Raw genomic sequence first — 21,770 nt, forward strand, 5'->3', positions numbered from 1 at the left:
TATTTTTATTTAAAATATAAATTATTTTAATTAAAATTTTTTTGAAATAATTTTTAAGTTAGTACTTTTAATTTTTTAGAATTATTTTTATAATATTTTTTAACTATTTTAAAAAATACTAATTACATTAAAATTTTTTTAAAAATGAAAAATTATTATTATTATTATTTTTTATTTTTAAATAATTTCATAAATATGCAATCAAATAAAAAATAAAAAACTATTACATAAAGTGAATATTATATAAATTATATATAAAATTTTATAAAAATTTATTGTACATTCTCGTTATTTGATAAACAAATTTTATCTTTTCCTATTTTAAAATTTGACTATTTAATTATATAAATTTAATGATTATTATTTGCAAACCAAACTATAGAAGTCCCCCCCCACACAAAATTTAAAAATCCCAAGCCCCAAATTCCTCGGAAATATCTCGAACTTAAACCCCGAAACAGAAACCACCACAGTCCACATCCACAGATAAACACCTCTTTCTTTTTCTTTCTTTCTTCCTTCCCTTGTCAAATTCCCCCGCAGGAAGAACCAACCAACAAACAAAGAAATGGCAACTCTCATATCAACGGACTTAGCCACAACTTTCATCAACTTCACATCACGTTGTCACCGCCACCGCCACCAACCCCAAACCCCGCCTCTCTCCGTGATCAGAACTACGGTTCTCCCTCTCCTCTTCAAACCCACCACCATCAGTACCCTATCCCTTTCTTCCAAAACGATTTGCACGATTATCTCCACCTCCAATTTCTCCAAAACTAACCGCTTTCGCCGGTTCTCAGTATCTGCCGTCGCTACTACGACTCCTCAGACCGAAGATTCCGATGTTTCTTCAAAAATTCCGCCTGATAATCGCATTCCCGCTACCATAATTACCGGCTTTCTGGGCTCCGGCAAGGTACTGATTCCTTTGCCAAAGGCCTAAATGGTCTTTAAAGTTCAATATCTTCATTACTGGGTTTACCCCGATTCTGTTATTTTTCTGGGCTTTTAGTTTGGTTCGTTGTTGTGATGAATATATTGGCTTTTGGTCTTTGAATTAGTAGTAATAGTTGTAAAATGCAGGAAAAAAATGTTGCCTTTGGTGGAAAATATATAGGAATAATTGCCAAGTTTGTCATTTATGGCTTATAGATGTTCATAATATTATGTCTGTTCAATTTAGGAATTCTTAGTTATTCTTGTATGGGTGCTAAATTAACATATGAAAATTGGCCTTTTTTTTTTTTTTTTTTTCTTGTTGACTAAAAATATGTTAAAATCTTATTCAACAATGCTGACTGTTGAAATGGTGTGCACCTATTTGTCTCGTGTTAGCATTTTTAAATTTGGCAATAAAAATTTTTAGTTCTTCTTTTGATAGGAATTCAGCTTTTCTCTTTTCAAGTTATTGAAAATTGAATCAGTTGGCTGGTTGCATTGATCTGTTTTCATGTGTTGTTGAACAGACAACATTACTCAATCACATCTTGACTGCAGATCACGGGAAGCGCATAGCAGTGATAGAGAATGAGGTACGGAGATTGATTCCACTTTAAAATACTTTGCTTGCTGTGATGGCAGTAATTGGCTCAGAATAGTTAGTCTTTCTGAAAATCGTTAGAGTGGGTGAGATACAACATGAGTAATTTGAAATTTTCAATTGAACATGTCAGTATGGCGAGATAGACATCGATGGCTCTCTCGTTGCTGCTAAAGCTGCTGGGACTGAGGACATAATCATGCTTAACAATGGCTGTCTCTGCTGTACTGTAAGGGGTGATCTTGTGAGGATGATTGGAGAGCTAGTCAATAAGAAGAAAGGGAAATTTGACCACATTGTAATAGAGACTACAGGTAGGAATTTTCTCATAGACCTATGAAAAATTATAAAAGAGAATAATTATTCTATATTTCTATTTGTTTATTTCTTGTTGCATTTGGTTTATATCTGACTTTTTCCCTTAGTTTGACTATGAGAGGTTATTATATTTGCTTCTTTTACATTCCATATTCACATTATCAGGATTGGCAAATCCAGCACCAATCATTCAGACATTTTATTCCGAGGATCAGGTTTTCAATGATGTCAAGTTGGATGGTGTTGTTACTTTAGTTGATGCCAAACATGCTGGTTTTCATCTGGATGAGGTCAAACCCAAGGGTGTGGTCAATGAGGCGGTAGAGCAAATTGCTTATGCTGACCGCATAATTGTAAACAAGGTGCTTGTGATTAGTCAAAATCAAATCGAAGCATTGTATTCTAAAAAGTTTGAACTTGTTCATTCTCTTGAATTTTGACTCATATCATTACCTGATATTGTGGCCGCCACATTTGTGATTTCCTTGAAACCATATGTTGAACTTTACTAGCTCATTTCAACAGCTTCCTTCATTTTTCTGATTCTATGGTTCTTAAAAGCTACCTCAACCAGATGTTATTCATAGACTCTCGTAGGATATATGTTAGTTATCATATTGAATTTGTTTCTCTAATGGCTAGCTGATATGATTATTTGCACTTTTGCTAGACTGATCTTGTTGGTGAACCGGAAATTGCTTCCTTGGTTAAACGGATAAGGGTGTGTATTCTGCTTTTCTATTATTAAATAATTTTATTGCAAATTAGCATACCTGTAATTACTACTTGTTTATTTTGAGTAGTTCTGACTGAAGATGACATTGTCTGCTTGCAGAACATCAATCGAATGGCTCATCTCAAGCGCACAGAGTTTGGAAAAGTTGACTTGGATTATGTTCTTGGAATTGGGGGGTTTGATTTGGAGAGGTTGTTTTCTGCTCTTATTTAGTAGCTCCATTGTTGGTGAAGGAAATCTTTATAGCAATTAATACTGATATTGCTGTTTTTGCCATTTTATCAACATCGTCTTCTTTTGCTGTTGAGCAACAATTGTTCCTACACTTTGATTTGGTCTTAGAATTGCCATCTGAGCTTCTTTTCCATATTGGAATACTATTTCATTGAATTCTTCCTGTTGCACACCATTTTAGTGATACACTACCTCATGGATGGTAAAATCAATGTTTTCGTTAATCTCATTAATTGTCTTTTTATCTGTTCCTTTCTTTCCCTTTTATTTTAAAAAGGGGAAGGGGAGAAGAGAGGAGGGGAAGGTTGAGCTTCGAAATGTTTCTTTAATGCTTTACTTTTTATTTCTCATTTTACCTTATGGGAAAATAGTTTGACAAACATCCTCTGTATGATTTATTATATGTGAACCCTATGTCTTAAATTTGTGTTTTCCAGTCGAGGAATGTTCAATCTGTCGTTGACCGCCTGTTTCCTGGCAACATTGGATAATATTATATTTCATATTATTTTAGTATCATTCTTTTTATTCCATTTTTGTTTCACTTGTGCTCGTATGAAAAGTGACCTTAAAGTTCTGCTTTAGCTCTTTTATATTGAAAAATTTGGCTCAGAATGGAGTTTTTGTTGACTCTTATGTTGAGGTTTTTATGCTCTGGAACTAAGGAAGATTCCCGCAAAAACTTTCATGTCATTTATCATTGTATTGATATATGTGACTTATTTTGCTGAGAGAGTTAAGGATGTTAGACAGCTTCTAGGAACTGATTATTTGGGTGGGCCTCTCAAGAATGTACAAGTAGGATGGTTGGAGGGTGATGTGCTGACCATATCTTTTATTTAGATGTCTGCTTTGGTGTAATATAGTGATTTTAATGTCTAGTTGTCCATCTCCTTAATATTCTGATTAGTAGAGGAATTATTGCTGCTCAGGTGCTGAACTCTTTTAAGAAATGGCATATGTTGCTTTCTTTTGTTTGGCATTGCAGTGTCTTGTTGGCTGTGTTTTTAATGGATGAACATTGAATGTCTTGTAGTGGAATCTTTGCGATTGTTTGTTTCTGGCAAGATAGATTTGTGCAGATCAGTTGCCTTGGTTCTCTCAAGAGGGACAAGAAAGAAATTGTATAATGAGTAGGATTACACTTTTGAAGCCCCATGTCTTCCCTCTTAAAAAGGGAGGGATAGGAATGGGGGTTGAGGACAATAGGTGTAAAGGCATCTCAGTTGAATAAGGAAGTTAGAATGGATTAAGTTGCCCAGGGTTTCAGGTTTCATATTATAGTGTCTAAGTTTCTCTTTGAATTGGCTGATCAGCTTTTGAACTTCGACAATGCCATCAAGTTATTTGCAATTGCTGATAGAGTTATCTTTTGTTGTTGAGTCATATTTTTGGAACTCTTTATTGGTAGTGCCTCACATTATTCAGATAAGAGTGATGGATTGTATTGTGCATGCAGAATAGGGAATGATTACCCATATCAAAGCTTTTCGATACGTGGGTTTACGGTGCTTATTTTTGGTTCAGGCTATCACTTTATAGACGTGCCATGTAACATTTGTCTTGTGATTAGATTAAATACCTCTTGTTGTCTCTATGCAGTTTATACGCTCACCGATCGAACAACTTTTGAGTTTACTTGTTATTTTTCAACAATATCAGAAAATTCTGACTGAGTCTTCTCTGGATTTGTTGGGTTGTTCATGCTTATGCTTTATTGTAGGCTAGATTTACTTTCATCTGTGACATTGGCATTATGAGGACTTATTATTATTGATGGTCATTGATTTACTTATAATTCTTGGCTTTTCATCACCCCCTGAATTTTTGTTGTTGACTAACTTTCTTGCTTAAATATTGCCAGGATTGAGAGTTCTGTCAATGATGAAGGTGGAAAGGAAGATCATGCTCACCATAGCCATGATCATGATCATGACCACGATCATCACCATCATCATCATGATGAACATGACCATAAACATGGTAACTTTAGTTGTTATGATACCAAATAGTCATTTTGCATCTGTTTTAAATGGTTTCTTCATATATTTCATATTTGCCCTTATTAGCAATAATTTTCACTTTTTTATATTATCCTTGAAGCGTGGTATTTGGTTTATTTATGTTTCGAATAGTTATTTGGTTTGCTTTCTTCCTATATCTGCAGTATTCTTTGTTGTTTTCATCATTTCTCGTCTAAGTGATGTCAAATTGTAATTTCTGTTTTGCATATGGATAGAAGCCTTACTTTGTGCTTTAATCACACTCTAATAAATCAGGTAGCGAATATTGAATAATTTCTAATGATGTTTCATAATAAATTTTGAATCATCCATGGCCTAGTTTACTTAATGATTAAATGGGTTGTTGTTGGACAAAGAAACTGAAATATTTGGTGGAAGATGCTAGGAAGCAAGAACAAGTTTAAAGTTATGCTTCGTTGTCAACTTGCTGAAAGAGATAATATGCCAAAAGTTTATCTGCTATAGAGAATTCCCAGGCTAGTTGCTACTTTGGTTACCACCTAATTTGTTGCTTTTTCATGTGATGGTGTTCATAGAGGGTGGCCAAATTGTCATCTTAAGTGCAGATATGCAGATTCACTTTTTCAAATCTGTGAACCTGAAATATGTGAAAATTTGGTTTGATGTGGATTTGGCACTTGAGCAATGACATATTAATGCTTTAGGCTAAGATCTTAATATGAAGTTTGTGGTTTGAGGAAAAATGGGCAGGTTTTAGAAGATCAAGAAGAACTGAGATTAGCTTATTAGAAATATGTGATGCTTATTTCTATAATGATTCAGAGCCTGAAGCCCTCCTTGATGCTATTGGTTATTGATATTGGCAACAAGTTTTATCTCAGGGAACTGGAGCTTGCAAAAAATCAAATATTGTAGCTATCCTATCTACACAAATTACCTGATAACAACCTATACTCCTTATGCTGTGGATCTCTTCCCTCCTTAATGCCATCCCTATCCACAGTTTGTCATTAGTTACTGCTAGGTTAGTGTTAAATGGCCTCTTTCATTTTTCTTTCCCCACTTACCCTATATTTGGGCTCTGTTGTTTTTGGTTTTTCATTGGGAAGGGGATTTGGAAGTGTTTATGCATGCTTGCTAGTTTTACAAATCTCTTGTCAACAGGCTGAACTTTTATATGCAGAACTTGTTAAAAGCTTTACTCTTCTACTACTTATGGTGAAGCTAACATTGAACTTTCACATGCAGAACATCATCATGATGATCATTCCCTTGATCATACTCATGACCCAGGGGTTTCCTCTGTCAGCATAGTTTGTGAAGGGAGCTTGGATCTTGAGAAGGTTGGTTATAAAGCATACTCTATCCTTTATCAGTAGATTGATTTTTATGATCCTTATGAAAATTATGTACATATGAACTGGCCTTTCTAATTAGTAATGGGATTTTCCTGTCTTCATAGATGCTTTGGAATTTTGTTTTCATTATTGTGGAAAGCTTTTGTTTGGCTATTAAGTGTTAAAAGCTTTCATCATTTACTTCCACTATTTTCTTGCAGGCTAACATATGGCTAGGTACATTGCTGTTGGAATGTAGCGAGGACATTTATCGGATGAAAGGTCTTCTTTCTGTTCAGGGTATGGATGAGAGATTCGTCTTTCAGGTAACCAAAAAGGCTTTTTCATTTGTTTGGCTGTTTTCTTGTTGTCATCTGCTGTACTGACCTGTCAATTGAGAATCTCTTATTGTATTATATCTTTGTATCATCCAAATTCTGTATTAAGCTAATTGCATTGTTTCGTAGTGTCTTTATCACTTTCGATTCTCTTGTTTTTAGTACCTTCATCACTTTTTTGGCTGTCTTAACCATTGCTAAGTTAGTCTTCGTGGAAAATGATTGTGGCTGATACAATTTCTCGTGGGACATATTTGAGATGAACCTGCATAAGCAAACATTAGACTGTTGTGTGTGCGTGTGCAATGAAGGGATATTCAGTTATTTATTTATATGTTGTTTTTTCTGAGAGTCTTGAATTGTGACTATATTTGGAATTGAACAGGGAGTTCATGACATGTTCCAAGGCTCACCGGATCGATTATGGGGTACAGATGAACCCAGAGTAAACAAGATTGTATTCATTGGGAAGAACTTAAATGCACTAGAATTGGAGAAGGGTTTTAAAGCTTGTTTACTATGATCACTGGATAAGACCATTTTGACCTTATATAACCTGCCTGGCTCCTCTCCTCTCTTGGCTGACCATTTTATGAATACAAAAATACCTGAACATGTAAGCCTGTCTGGAGTCAGGTGATTGCCAATGTATCCGCTAATAGTGATGGAGACCCAGGATTTCTCGTACTACTAAACGTTTGCTGTTGGAATATGAAATCTCATACTACTATCATTTTCTTCACCTTAAAGCCTTTTTCTAGGTGGGAAGCAAGAATCACCTTCCACAGTTGGAGAGCATTGTGACTTTTTTTTTTTTTTTTGGAAAAGAATGGTAGTTTTGACCCATTTTTTTAAAAAATTAGGTTAAGATTGCATGATATTTTTGACCAGTTTCTTTTTTATCTTTTGATGAAATTCTATTTTTTTATTAAAAAAATTTATAATTCTTTTTAAGGAACAAAAGATCATGCATCACTCAAATAAATTAAATAAATCAAATATCCGAGTGATGATTGATGGGGGTTTCGAACTCCTGAAATAATCTTTTTATGAATATATTTTGATACCATAGCATGGGCACCTTTGTACACATAATTATTAACTGGGAATTAGACTAGAATTGTCAAGTCAAAAAAAAAGATGACAAATGGAAGATGACGTGGGAGTGGCGGAGAGTGAATACGAAGATGACGACAAACATGTCAAAACCCCAGTCCCTTGTTCACTCAACCACTAACATTCTCGTTGATTTTCCAATTAATTCTGAAACACTTTTTCATTCTGTTTTTGTCTTTGGTACCCCCCCCCCCCCCGGACTCTTTTTTCTTTCTCAGCCCTTTATTAACTGTCACTTCTTTAGCTTCTATTTCCGGTGCATTTCTCACCTTTTTTTTTTTTTTGTGTTTTCTTTTTCGTATTTTAATGATACTCATGTTTTAGATGTCTGGGTAGTTTTTGGTTGGCAAGATAGATTCCAGTCTTTGGTCTTGTAATTTTTGGTGCATTTTCTTTTTATGGTTTGTCAAATGAGCATGGTTGAGGTTTCGATTAAAAATGCTTCTATCTTTTGATGCTTTCATAGCTTATATGTGGTCAATTTCATAACCAATGCACTGGATTCTCTTTTGGATAGTTTTGATGGATTGAGACTGATGTTCTGCATCTCATTATATATAATAATTCAAGGAAGAGGAAAGATAATAGTGTTTCATATCATTCAAATCTTAAGTTCAAAGGTTCTTTTTTCTGGTTTTAGGTTTTGACTTGCGAGCAATTTTGTGAATTGAGCTTATAGCGCCAATTAAATTGGTTGGCCAACATTTTTCTTTCTTCCTAAACAATCAGCTTAAGCAGACAGTTAGGGATCTATCATTGATGTTAAAAACAGTTAGGGATCTATCATTGATGTTAAAACTTTTAAATCTTCTTTCAACCACTCAAGCATATGCAAGGGGGAACTGTCAAACCCTTTGAAATTTGCATTTCAATGTATACCTATCAATTCATATATTCATGTCGCATTTATTTTGTGTTAAACATGTGTGAAATGCAAAATTGTCATCTCACAATTCATGTTCACAAATCAAATACGAAACACATTTTTTGGTTTGTGTGAAATCTATATATGGTTTTTGTTAAAATTTTAAACTACCATTTTCATTTTTTGTTCCTACTGTTATTATATCATGTAATCATGTTGTAAGAGAAAGAGTATATTGGGGTTTGGTTGTTGAAAGTGGAAAAAAGATAATGATTTTAAAATTTTAGGTTTGGTGATTATGTTTTGGCTTCATTCTCGTATGATTTATTGTGTAGTTTGTCAAGGTAGGTTTTTAACTTCCAGCTGAATGGTGAGATATGGTTAGTGCTCCGGATACTGTCACATTTTGTAAATATAAAACATCGCGATTGTATATCTTCCATCTTTGTCCATCAATTACTTGCTTTTGAGCTTTGTACATCATTTTCAAGATTGCTTACTCATTTTTTTGAGGTGGATTGTCCCTGTTCATTTCCTCCTTGCTAATCTCCATTATGCATTTTCTTGTGTTTTGCTCTTTCATTTTTTGAAAGGAATTTCAGCAATTGGTTTGGAAATATGCTGTTGTTACCATATGCTTCTTTATATGGTTCTCCAACTATGTTTACATATTTTCTTATAAAATTCTTTTCCAGATTGGATCTACTAAGCCCAATGAGATGACCATTTCTGTAGATCAGAGGTAGGGATGAATTTAGTTGTTTCTTAGTTTGACTTTTCATTGATTATCACAATTATGATAGTGGATATACCAACCGCATTGCAGATTTCCTTTGGCTGACCTTATTAAAATTCAAGACCCTGTTTCTGAGAACAAAGATGCTGGTGAAAGTGAGGATGACGACGACGATGACAATAGTGATCAAACTGATGATGAGGATGATGATGCTGAGTCAGAAGAAGGGAGTGACAATGATGAGGATGATTCTGATGATGATGTTGAAGCTCATGGAGACGAAGGAAGTGATGATGATGATGATGGAGAGGATGATGAAGATGATGGAGAGGATGATGAAGATGATGACGATGACGACGATGATGAGCAGAACCAGCCAGCACCTAAAAAAAAGAAGTGAAAAATATTTGGTGTTCCCTTTATTTGTTAAGCTGGGTCAAGAACTTCAGGGGCACGAGGGATCGAAGTAATTCTTTTCACCCTAATTGTTTAGGGAGTCAAGTCCTTATAGTTGTGGAAAGATCGATTCATTCTAACAAACATTTAACTTTGCTTTCATTCACTGCACTCATCCATTGGTGCATGTAACACTTCAAATTTAAATGCTACGTTGAAAGTTGAATTATGTGAAACAGTGATTAAGGTCAATTAATGAAGTTCTGTACGATGAAGCATGGTGAAAGCCAGTTTTTGAATTCACACGAGGCATCTCTAGAATATTACATCGTCTCTGGTTTGGTCATTTTTAAGTATTTTTCATATATCCTGCTGTTGTTTGTGAGGAAAGCTTTGGATGCACACACACCGAATGAAATGTACTTATCAGAATATTGGAATTCAATTAGTGCTAACGAAGTTGATTCAAGCTCAAAGACCCTAATTAACTTATCCCAAATCCGAATTAATTTGAATATAAAATGATTCAAATTTAATAAATGACTTGAAATTAAATTGATTTAATTTTGAAATTTTAAAATAATTCGAATTTGAATATCCAAATATTAAATTTAAAATAATTTAAATTTAAATTATTCGAATTTTTTACTTGAAATTAAATTAATTTTAAATATTAAAATAATTCGAATTTGAACACCCAAATATCAAATTTAAAATAATCTAAATTCGAATTATCTTAATTTTTTTAAATCTGAAATTACTTGAGCCAAAATAGTCTAATCCAAACCCATCCAATTACAACCTCTAGATCCAACAAATTAATGAACGAAATATCATGCAACAATCATAGAACATGTTTCGATTTCAACTCTACGGGGTCATCAAGTCAAGGAAGAACCTCTTTAGACCTTATAATGTTGTTCGGAAAAGCTAATTATTTATTGCCATTGATCATTATTCACCACTCTCTTGTTTCTAATTGGGAAAGCTATTTTCAATCGTTAAGAAAAGTCCTCGACTCTTTATCTATTTCCATCATAATAAAATCTAGTTGTTATTAGAGTTAATTTCAGTTTTTGTATTTGAACTTTTTAAAAAATATATAAATTAGTACATAAAAAAATAAAATGTACAATTTACATTTTAAACTTTCAAATAATATATAATTTGTAACTTAAACTTTCAAATTATATATCATATTAACCAAAACTTTAATCTTACTAATTATATAAGTTTATATATACGATGCTTGATAAATATTATCAAATTATGTTTTTATTACACATACTATTAACATTTATTTTCAATATAAATTAGAATACATATTATCAAATTATGTTTTTTCTACTCATACTATTAACATTTATTTTCAATATAAATTATAATACATATTTTTATTCAATTCGTAAAAAATGTCTAAAATCAATCAATTATATTTTATCACATAACACGCACACGAAGATTTTTACAAAATATTTAATATTTTTATTTAACAAAAAATATTTACATAACAAAATTATACTATTTAGATACCATATAGATGAATTAAGTTAACAATATTAATATTTGAATTAAAATAATATATTATTTGAATGTTTATGATGTAAATTATACATTTTATTTATTTAGGTAATAATTTGTATATTTTCTCAAAGTTTAAGTCTCAAAACTTAATTAAGTCTTATTGTTACTTGTTACCTATTATTATTAAATATTTATATTTGATACATTGATAGTGTATAAACTTTATAAGTTATCATTAAATCACAGGTTTTGACATTATTAATGAACAAATTTTAAAAAAAAAATTAAAAATCCTAAAATAAATAACAAAAGTTCACTTCAATTTATTTTTAAAGACTTTTTAACTTTCAAATTTATTTATTAATAATGTGGTAACTTGTGTGATAGATTTGTGACGATTTCATGATAATTTATCATTTAATGATTGTGTATAAAATTTATATACCATTAGTCTAATAAATATAAACTCTAATAAATATACAGTAAATTAACATCAATCAACTCTACTGTTCTTTCTCAATTTTATTATAGCCGGCTATACAATGGCTATCAGGTTGGTTTTCTTAATTGAAACATTCTAAACTAAAAAAGTCTTTAAGAACGAAACTGAAACTCTCGTGACCATAAACTCATGACGTGACCTTTGGGACTTTAAGATTTTGGGACAAAATGTATCGTTTTGTAGCCAAAAAATTAATTTTATTGGTTTGTTATTTTTTGGGGCTTGATTTGTTAATCTGACATTCTTTGGAAGTATTTGGCTTCGGTATATATTTTTCTGTCTTAATTTGTAGATGCTTTTTTTATTTTTTATTTTTTTATAAAGAAGATCAAATCTTGGGATAAAATAAAAAAAAATATATGTATTAAAATTCGAATCTTAAATTTATTAAATATTATTTTTTTATAAATAATTATAATAAATTAATTAAATTAAGTTAAACGTTCAAATGCTTGCTTTGGAGTTTTTTTTTTTTTTTTTTTTTAATTTTTTTGCCAAAGCTTGTTGCTAGTTTTGAGAGCCTTTAGTTGATTAATAAATTATTTGGCTAAGAAAAAAAAGGTTTGCACGTATATGTGTAGTATATTAAGAATTTGAAAAATTATCATATTAATTTCAATTATTGTTTGCAAGTATTGATTTTTTTATTTAATTAATGTTAATAAAAATAGAAAATGAAGAGTTATATAAAATTAAGTTTTTCTGATTTTATTTAATTATTCTAATTTTATAAAATTAAGTTTTTATTTAATTATTGTGATTTTTTTTTTTTGGGTGTTAAAGCCTTAGAGGGGAAAGAAACGAAAGGCGCATGCTAGGACATTCTCTCGGCTTACATTAGCAATTTTCTTGAGCTAAGAATTTTTTTGCTTTTCTTTCAATTTTTGTCAAATTTCTTGTAAATTCGCATCATATCATTCAGTTTTTCATCATTCTTTCTGCATTATCATCGATTGTCTATAGTGCTGCATTATTATGGATTGATTGAGTTTCGGAACTTGAAATGAGCTCGTCGAGGAAGATCACAAATTCTTCATCTTCAATGAATTAGAAACAAGAGGGATCTGGATTAAAGGATAAGAATCTAATGTTGGTGAGAGTCAGGGACGCCATGGACAACCAAGATCAGAAGGAGAGTAAAGTAGAGGCTAAAAAGCAGGAAGATATGAACTGGAGGCAGCTTTTCTCTGCTTCAACAGATCAGGTTTTGGAGTTTTTCCCACCGGAAAAAGTAGAAGGGCGAATAACCATTAAGCCTCTAGATGAAGTATTTGAAGAAGGGTTATTCAATTTACTGGTTGCTCAATTTATTGGGAAGATACGAAATTATAGCCTCTTTCAGAGGATGGTCAACATTCTATGGGGAAAAGAAGGCCCAATTAAGATAAAGCCAGCAGGTATGAACTTGTTAGTGATTCAATTCCCAATTGGAGAGGCTAGGGATCGGGTCCTGGAGCATGGACTATGGCACATTTAGAACAATCCATTGATTGTCCACAAATGGGAGCAGGGTATGAAAACATTAGAGTTCAATATGGAGAAGTTACCTGCCTGGGTACACTTGGGAAACGTTCTTTTGGAGTTATACTCCAAGAAGGGATTGAGCTATATTGCAAATGCTTTAGGCAATTCGTTGTGTATGGATTCTATAACAGCGAAGCAACAGAGGCTTGCTTATGCCAAAATCTGTATTGAGCTGAAGGCAAGCCTAGAAATTCCAAGGTTTATTGATGTGGTGTTAAAGGCTGGATCTTTTTCATCTGTTTCAGTGGATATACCATGGATGCCACAGAGATGTTCAAATTGTTGCATATTTAGGCACTCTGAAAAAGCCTGCCCACAGAAGGTTGCTAAAACTGTGGCAAAGGTTTGGGTGCTTAGGAAGACAGAAGAAAAGCCTAACGATATGAGCAGTAATTCTATGCTGGAACAAAGGAAGACTGATAAGACGGAGTTGAAATCAACTGATACTGGCGGTAAAAAGATTAAACTAGCACAGCCTTCTTCTACTACTCGAGCGGGCTCAATAAATAGATTAGCCATACTTGTTTCTGTTCAAGACCCTAAGATGTTAGTCGATGAGGTAAGGACACAGTGGATGAGTTGATTCTAGTCTGACCAAAGAAGCAGAGAGCTGCTGCTGCAGGTGTAGCAGACTTAATGATGGCTTTGAAAAATAAGAAGAAAGGGCATATTGATAAAGGAAAGAGAGTTAACGTAGGATCTACTGCCTTAGGAGGTCAACCTTGCAGCTTTTCAACATGAATACACTCGTATGGAATGCTAAAGGATTAAATGATCCTCATGAGCAAAAAGATGTAGTAGATGGAATAAATAGATGATTACACATAGATGTTGTATGTTTGACAGAGAAAAGAACAAAGCAGCACAAGATACAGACTATTGTGGACATGCATTTCGGTGGATAGGGAATATTACATAACTACTCACAAGCTCTTAATGGTGTAATATGTCTTTGGAGAAATCATGTGTTAATTGACTTACATGAACTCACTGATCAAAGCATCACTTGCAGCATTATCTGTTATACCAGGAAATTTTATTTTTTAGCCACATATGGGAGTAACGATGGCATCCAAAGAAGGAAATTGTGGTTACATCTGACTCAACGTCATAGTATTATTCAGGACAATCCTTGGCTACTAGCTAGAGATTTCAATATTATTGTGCACCCTAAGGAAAGCTCGGACTACAATGGCACTCAAGTCGCTAGTTCAGAAATGAAAGAATTCCATAATTGTTTACAGCAAGAGGAGCTGTTTGATCATATCTTTACTGGACCTTTGTTCACTTGGTCGAACCACCAGTTGGAAGATCCTTTAGCACGAAAGTTGTACGGAGTCCTTATCAATGGTGCATGGCTTTCAACGAATGATCAGTCACACGTGGAGTATTTGGTTTCTGAAGTTTCCGATCATTGTGCTGCCATCATAAAGCTAAACATGATAGCCCATTCTCCCCCTAAACCATTTAAATTCTTCAATTACTGGACCAAGAACCCATAGTTCATTAAAATTGTTGAAAACTCATGGCAAGACCCAGAATATGGTAACCCAATGCTTATATTGCACAAAAAGTTAAAACGGTTGAAGGTGGAGTTGAAGAAGTTTAACCTATCGTGCTACGGGAACCTGTCTGGAAGAGTGCAAGACAAAAGGAAGGAATTGGAAATAGCCCAGGCTACGATTCTGACATAAGCACCAACAACAGATCTGGTTAAGCATTAAAGAGCAATCTACTCAGAGCATAAAGCACTACAGGAAGCTGAGGAGAGCTTTTATGGATAGAAATCTAGAATACAATGGATTCAGGAAGGGGACCAAAACACTAAGTTCTTTCATAAGATGGTGGAAGCTAAGCGTAAAAAGAGCACAATCAGAGTACTAATGGATGTTGAAGGGAAGAGACTAGATACGTTTGACCAGATTGCATATGAAGCTGTCTCGTTCTTTCAGAAGTTACTTGGAATAGCTGATCGAGGAGTTACAGGCCGCTCAGAAGGTTTTTTAACAGAATTATTGCAAGTATCATTATCTGATGAACTACAGCCTACACTGGTAAAACCAGTATCCATATAAGAGATCAAAGATACTATGTTTTGACTCAATAGTGAGAAAGCTCCAAGGCCGGATGGATTTTAAACAAACATGGACCATAGTGGGAGAGGATGTATATAGGGCTGTCATACATTTTTTCAACACTGGTAGCCAATTACCTGCGTTCAATTCAATGATTATTGCATTGGTGCCTAAATGTCCGAATCCCAGTAGCATTAAGGAGTATAGGCCTATGTCATGTTGTTTAACAATATACAAATGCATTACCATGATTTTGGCAAGTAGGCTAAAAAGACATCTACCTGGGATAATCAGCCATAGCCAAAGTGCTTTTATAAAAGGGAGAAGCATTACAGATAATGTTTTAATGGCTCAAGAAATGGTTAGAGGATATAGCAGAACTAGCTTGTCCCCAAGATGTGTTATCAAGATAGATCTTCAAAAAGCTTTTGATTCACTGGATAGGAGATTTATTCACGCAGTTTTGCGCGCCATTGGACTTCCACCACAATTCATAGGATGGATCAAAGGGTGTATAACTATGCCACGGTACTCTTTATCATTTTATGGTGGACTGGTTGGATATTTCCAAGGAACTCGAGGAGTAAGGCAAGGAGATCCCCTATCGCCTTATCTGTTTGATTTGGCAATTAATGTGCTCTCAAGGCTCCTTGATGTAGCAGCTGTACATGGAGTCTTCAACTATCATCCAAAGTGCAGGAAGATCAAATCGACAAACTTATGCTTTGCAGATGATCTCTTAATCTTTGCAAAGGGTAATTTGGATTCTGTTCTTAGGATTAAGGGAATATTGGAGGCTTTCTATTCCATATCAGGTCTTCAGCCTAACTGTGCCAAGAGTGAGTTCTATCATACTAGAATAAGCAGAGAAGAGATCCTCATAATGCAACAGGCTACTGGATTCAAGATTGGCTTGCTTCCAGTTAGATATTTGAGGGTACCGCTTGTAACCAGAAGACTTACTGAAATGGATTGCAGGCCACTACTTGAGAAGATTATTGCAAAGATCAAGAGCTGGATGGCTAGGCATTTATCTTATGCTGGCAGACTACAACTTATTCAATCAGTTTTGTTTAGTACGAAAACTTACTGGTGTAGGCATTTCATTCTTCCTAAGCATGTGATCAAGAAGACTGTTATGTTCAGAATTTTTTTGGAAAGGAAAAGAAGGTTCGACTAGGGGTGCTAGAGTCAGCTGGAAAGCCATATGCTTCCCAAAGTCTAAAGGAGGGCTAGGAATCAAAGATTTGACATCCTAGAATCGGGCTTGCATTTTAAAGAATATCTGGGTCAATCATCACCAAAGCTAGTTCATTATGGATAGCATAGCTAGAAGAATATGTGCTTAAGGGGAGAAGTATATGGCAGGTTTTAGCGAAGCTGAACAGTAGCTGGAATTGGAGGAAAATTCTTCAACTTAGACAAATGGCGCAAAAGTTTGTCAAATAGGAGAATGGAGTTGAGATTTGGCCAAATCAAAGGAATTCTTATTCGGCAGTACTCGTGTGGGAGGAAATTAGGCCAAAACAAGAGAAGGTAGAGTGGCACAAACTTCTATGGTTCAAATACCATATTCCAAAACACTCATTGATAGCTTGGATGGCCATACTTAACAGACTCCCTACTGCAGATAGGCTAAGAACTTGGGTAATAGAGGTTGAAGGAACATGCTGTTTGTGCAAGTGTGTAGAGGAGTCTAGGGATCATGTTTTCTTTGGATGTGACTTAGAAAAAGAAGTTTGGCAGAAGGTTCTTCAGCAATGTAGAATCAGCAGGGGAGTAGGGACTTGGGTTACAGAGTTAAGATGGGTAGAAAAGAGGCTGAAAGGGAGAGCATTGATTTCTATTGTAGTACGATTAGCATGGAATGTGTACATATATATGATATGGAGGGAAAGGAATAATCGACTGTTTAAGCAAATGGAAGAGACCTCAGTGCAAGTGATGGATCGAATCAAAGATGCTACTAGAACTAGACTTCATTGGCTTAATAGGATTGCTATGGACATTATTAATAAAGACCTTTGTGATGCATGGAGCCTTAATACTATTATGTTAGAATAGGGTGATACTAGAATTTATTCTTTGACTATTTGTAAAGTAATAAATTGTTGCTCACTGTAACAGATCACTGTTAGCTTGGATGAATGAAATTTCAGGTTTATGAAAAAAAATTAAGTTTTTACAAAATAAATACAGATACTAATTTATCAATTAATCATTTAAAAAGAAAATATATACAAATTTTAGTATTCACAAGTATTAACTGTTAAATAAATTAATATTAATAAAAAAGTAAAATATGAAAGTTACTACTAATGGTTTGAAAATAAATATTTAAAAATAATATATAAATCAAACTTTTAAACTTTGCATATTTTTTGATCACTGAATTTAATTAAAATGAAAAGAATAAAGTCCATAAGATAATTATAATATTAATTTGAATCTTTTTATATTCTAATAACCATTGAATTCAAATAAAATGATAAAAATACAAAAAGAGACAAAACTATATTATATTAATTTCTATCTTTTTATATTTCATTAATTAATGATTTTAAAATCAATCTGTGAAAAGAAAAAAAAATCAATCAACTTCAATAGAAGAACTTTCATAGTTTGCTTATCAGCTAATCTAATTAAAATGATAAGAGGAAGAAAAATCATAAAATATTATTAATTTTTTTTTTATATTTCATAAATTATAATCAGTAACTTTTGATCTTCTTAATATATATATGTGTATATGTATATATGAAAGAGAGCGGAGGTTTTGTTCCACTCGGATTTCATTTTTCATTTCCTTTTGCATGTTTCATGGCATTCCCATAGTTGAAAACGAGGTTAGTTTATATTTCTTCAATATGATTCTTATTTTATTTTTTTAAAATTCACTTACTTTTTTATTTTTAATTTTTATTCTAATGAAGTAGATTATTCAATAAAACTTTATAAAATTTATAAAACTATTAGTATATATATATATATATATATGCATATATATATATATAAATCTTTATGTGTGTATTTATTTATTTAAATATTTTTTTTAAAAATAAAAATTAATCATGCAACAAGACCTTATTGGTATATTTTTTATTGAGAAATAGTTATTAGTGTTTTTTAATCACAATGTAGAGAATAATTAAGTGTAAATTAACAGATTATAATCCATGTTCGTTATAATTTATTGGAGGAAGATATCTATATGAAAAACATATATAATAAGGTTTATTATAATATTAAACTTCATGTATTTGAACTTTTTTCATCTGTAAGTGCATACACGGTGAGAAGCATTCAAAATTTCCTTTATTGTTGGTTTCTTCGCCGAGCAGCCATATTATCCAATCACCCACATTCTGTCACCATCAAGACTCCATGACTAAATGTTCTTCGATTTCCCAAGTAAGAAGATTATTATGTTACAACTGTGAATTCAAATCATTTGAGTGGAGAATTCAGTGCCCCCATTGCTCCTTTGTAAATCCGCCTCTGAATTGTAAAAGAGTGACGATTAGGTAAAATATTATTGAAATTGGAACTTGAACTGAAGCAGCCCGATTAAGTCTTAACAACTTAGGTTTAATTTTCTGCAAATGCAAAGTTTCAATATTTTTTGGAAAAGGAATTGGTAAATTTTTATTTGAAGCAAAATTTAAATAAAGAATGGCATGTACAATCCTGGCCAATTGAGTAGCCCAACCAGAGCTCTTCATCGGCGAAAAATCGGTCTATCTAAATTTTCCTATGCATTTACAACGGAAAAAATCATTACAATGGAAAGAAGGCAATAAAAGTACTTTTCTCTTCTTCTACCTCAACGTGATCCAGCTCCCGCAAACTGACCAATTGGGCGCCTGGTCACAAGCCAATTGACGAATCCGATCCAATGGTGATGAAACGTAACTTGGAGACGACCAAACAAGGCTTGAATTCTGTTGAAAATTCGATTGAGAAGAAGCTGTTGATTGAGTTGAAACCCAGTACGGAAATTCGAAAGGAAGTCTTGGTGATACTGAAAATTCTTCGAAAGAACATTTTGGAGATGTTGACGCTTCTTCTTCACATCGATTCATTGCAATCGTCTCATCATCGCCAGCCATAAATGGATGATCCAGGAGCATCTCAGCAGTCCATCTGTTCTTTGGATCCTTAACAAAGCACTTCCGAAGAAAATCTTTTCCTTGCTCAGATAACTCTGCAGGAATTGCAGGCAATTCATCACGAACACCAATTTTAATCAGTAAAGCCGCCACGTTTGTTCCTGGTTTGAAATTCCAGGCTGATTTCCCTGTAAACATCTCAACGACAGCACATCCAAGTGCCCAGATATCCACCGGTGAATCATACTCGTTTTCGTTCACTGACTCTGGTGCTATATTGAGAGGAGTTCCCCTGATTTTCAACCTCCATCGTTCTCCTCCTTCTTTCCCGTTTCTCTTCGCCAATCCAAAATCAGCTATCTTGACATCCCCATTGCCAAACAAAAGAATATTTTGAAGTTTAATATCACAATGAGCAAACCCTTTGGCATGAAGAAAGCGTAGCCCTTCAAGTATGGATCTTGCATATCGTCTAACATCGGATTCTACCAAGTTTCCACCGCTTTTCTTAACCTGATCAGCCAAGCTTCCTTTATTAGCATACTCCAAGAACAAATTATACAACTTCTCATCGTTCTCAACGGTATACTCGTCACCAAAACAACGGATGATTTGCGGGCAAAAACCAAGTTGATCAAGCACTTCCTTCTCGTTCTTGAGAGAATCAGAGTTGATATTTTCACAAGACTTGACCGCCATTGGAGGAGGACATTGTGAAAAGCCTTTTTTATTAGGTACTACCAAATTGACAGTACTAAAACTTCCACATCCAATCGTTTGCCCTCGAATCCACTGCATTGGAGACTCTAACTCTCCAACTTTAAACTAAAGAATCCAAGGTTTGTTTCCTCAGTTGGGTTTTGGAAGAAATCGAAGCTTTTTAAAAAATTTTTCTTTGACTTGTTTCTTCGGGAGAAAGAAAGGAACGCAAGAGGAGAAAACAGAGCTACAGTGGCTCAAAGTCCTTTTATATATAGGAGAGGCGTTTTTTTTTTTTTTTTTTTTTTTTTTAGTTTGGGTTTTATTATTGTAATAATTACCATTACACTTATTAGTATCTAAATACAACATTTTAATTATTTTGTGTTAATACTTATAAATATTTGTTACCAAATTATATTATTTTTGTTAGTTTAAATAAAATAATAAATAATATACGCTTACACAATTGTGTTATTAAATGGTTTAATTTAGGTTTATATTTGATGTGTTGTTAGTGTATGAATTTATAAATTATCAGCAAATCAAATAATATTATTTTATTAATGAGGTGAATCTGAAAATAATATCTCATTAAGGAATAAATTTTTTAAAAAATAATAATTTTTATATTTTTATTTTAAAAATTGATATTTGCTCATTAATTAAGTGACATAATTTTATTTATTGTCAGTATATAAGGTCTATACACTAACAATATATAAAATATAAATTAGATTTTCAAAATGGTATTATTATTTAAGATTACTATTACATTTATTATTATAAAATTAGAATTTTTTTAAATTTTAATAGTAAAAAAGAAATTACAACTTTTTGTTGCCTTAATAATATTTGCTTGTGACAAAATTAACATTTTTTAATTTATAGTGGATAACTCATAAGTAGTATCACTATGTATGTTTTTACACTTATTTACTATCAAATTACTTAAGTATTTATACTTTACACATAAGATTATTATTTTAAGACACAAAATAATTAATGAATTTATATTTTTATTTTGGTATAGAATGGTGTGTTAAGTTTTCATATATAATTTGAAAAAAAAAATTGTAAAGTTAATATACATTGATTAAAGGAAAATAGCATCCTGGATCCATTATTTTCTAAGTTGAAACTGTCTATAATTTTGTTGCTTATATATTAAAAGTTACTTATTGATCATTATACTTTTATTGTTATAATAATTGAAAGATTCTTCTTTCGCTTTGTCCACCTATATGTGACATTAAGATTATTATTTATACTTTACAAAGAATATTCTTTAAACAAACAATTAATGAATTTAATTTTTTTACATATTGTTAGACTTGTGTTTATAATAATAATAATAATAATAATAATAATAATAATAATAATAATATTGAAAATTATACAAATATATATAATTTTTAATATAAAAGAATTATGAAGTTAATATATATTGATTAAGGGTAAATAACATTTGCAGCCCTCAAAGTATAGATGATTATAACTTTTTAAATTATGAAAAACAAAGCAATTTAATACTAAAAATTGAGATGATAATAGAAAATAAAGCATCAATAAGTAAAAGAAAATTTTAAAAATTTCGCTTAAAAACCTTTTTTTAATAAATTCAAACTTGCATCATAACTGATAATCTATAACATATATTTTTATTTAGATCAAATCTTTAAGATTAATAAAACAAAAAATTCATAAGAAGTTATCAATGGCCACTCTACGCC

General features: G+C 32.5%; 2 protein-coding genes and 2 pseudogenes across 2 annotated transcripts; 3 read left to right on the forward strand and 1 right to left on the reverse strand.

The window, feature by feature from the left end:
- The first annotated feature begins 373 nt into the window (after positions 1 to 373).
- Positions 374 to 7,233, forward strand: LOC111280894 (uncharacterized). Its single transcript, XM_022868422.2, has 10 exons — positions 374 to 919; positions 1,470 to 1,535; positions 1,677 to 1,857; positions 2,027 to 2,223; positions 2,532 to 2,582; positions 2,697 to 2,788; positions 4,696 to 4,814; positions 6,065 to 6,159; positions 6,375 to 6,479; positions 6,877 to 7,233. The coding sequence occupies exons 1-10, from the start codon at positions 569 to 571 to the stop codon at positions 7,012 to 7,014; spliced, it is 1,395 nt and encodes a 464-aa protein (XP_022724157.2). The 5' UTR covers positions 374 to 568; the 3' UTR covers positions 7,015 to 7,233.
- Positions 7,234 to 9,051: 1,818 nt separating this feature from the next.
- LOC149510713 (uncharacterized) lies at positions 9,052 to 9,743 on the forward strand. Its single transcript, XM_089757145.1, has 2 exons — positions 9,052 to 9,214; positions 9,299 to 9,743. Exons 1-2 carry the CDS (start codon positions 9,192 to 9,194, stop codon positions 9,606 to 9,608), a joined length of 333 nt encoding a protein of 110 aa, XP_089613271.1. The 5' UTR covers positions 9,052 to 9,191; the 3' UTR covers positions 9,609 to 9,743.
- A 2,622-nt stretch (positions 9,744 to 12,365) lies between these two features.
- Positions 12,366 to 14,361, forward strand: LOC149510714 (uncharacterized; annotated as a pseudogene).
- A 4,686-nt stretch (positions 14,362 to 19,047) lies between these two features.
- On the reverse strand, positions 19,048 to 20,264 carry LOC111281229 (mitogen-activated protein kinase kinase kinase 20 pseudogene; annotated as a pseudogene).
- Between the last annotated feature and the right edge of the window lie 1,506 nt (positions 20,265 to 21,770).

This window comes from Durio zibethinus, chromosome 28, assembly GCF_047325235.1.
Source record: "Durio zibethinus cultivar Kanyao isolate XHJ-2024 chromosome 28, ASM4732523v1, whole genome shotgun sequence".
Taxonomy (NCBI): Eukaryota; Viridiplantae; Streptophyta; class Magnoliopsida; order Malvales; family Malvaceae; genus Durio; species Durio zibethinus.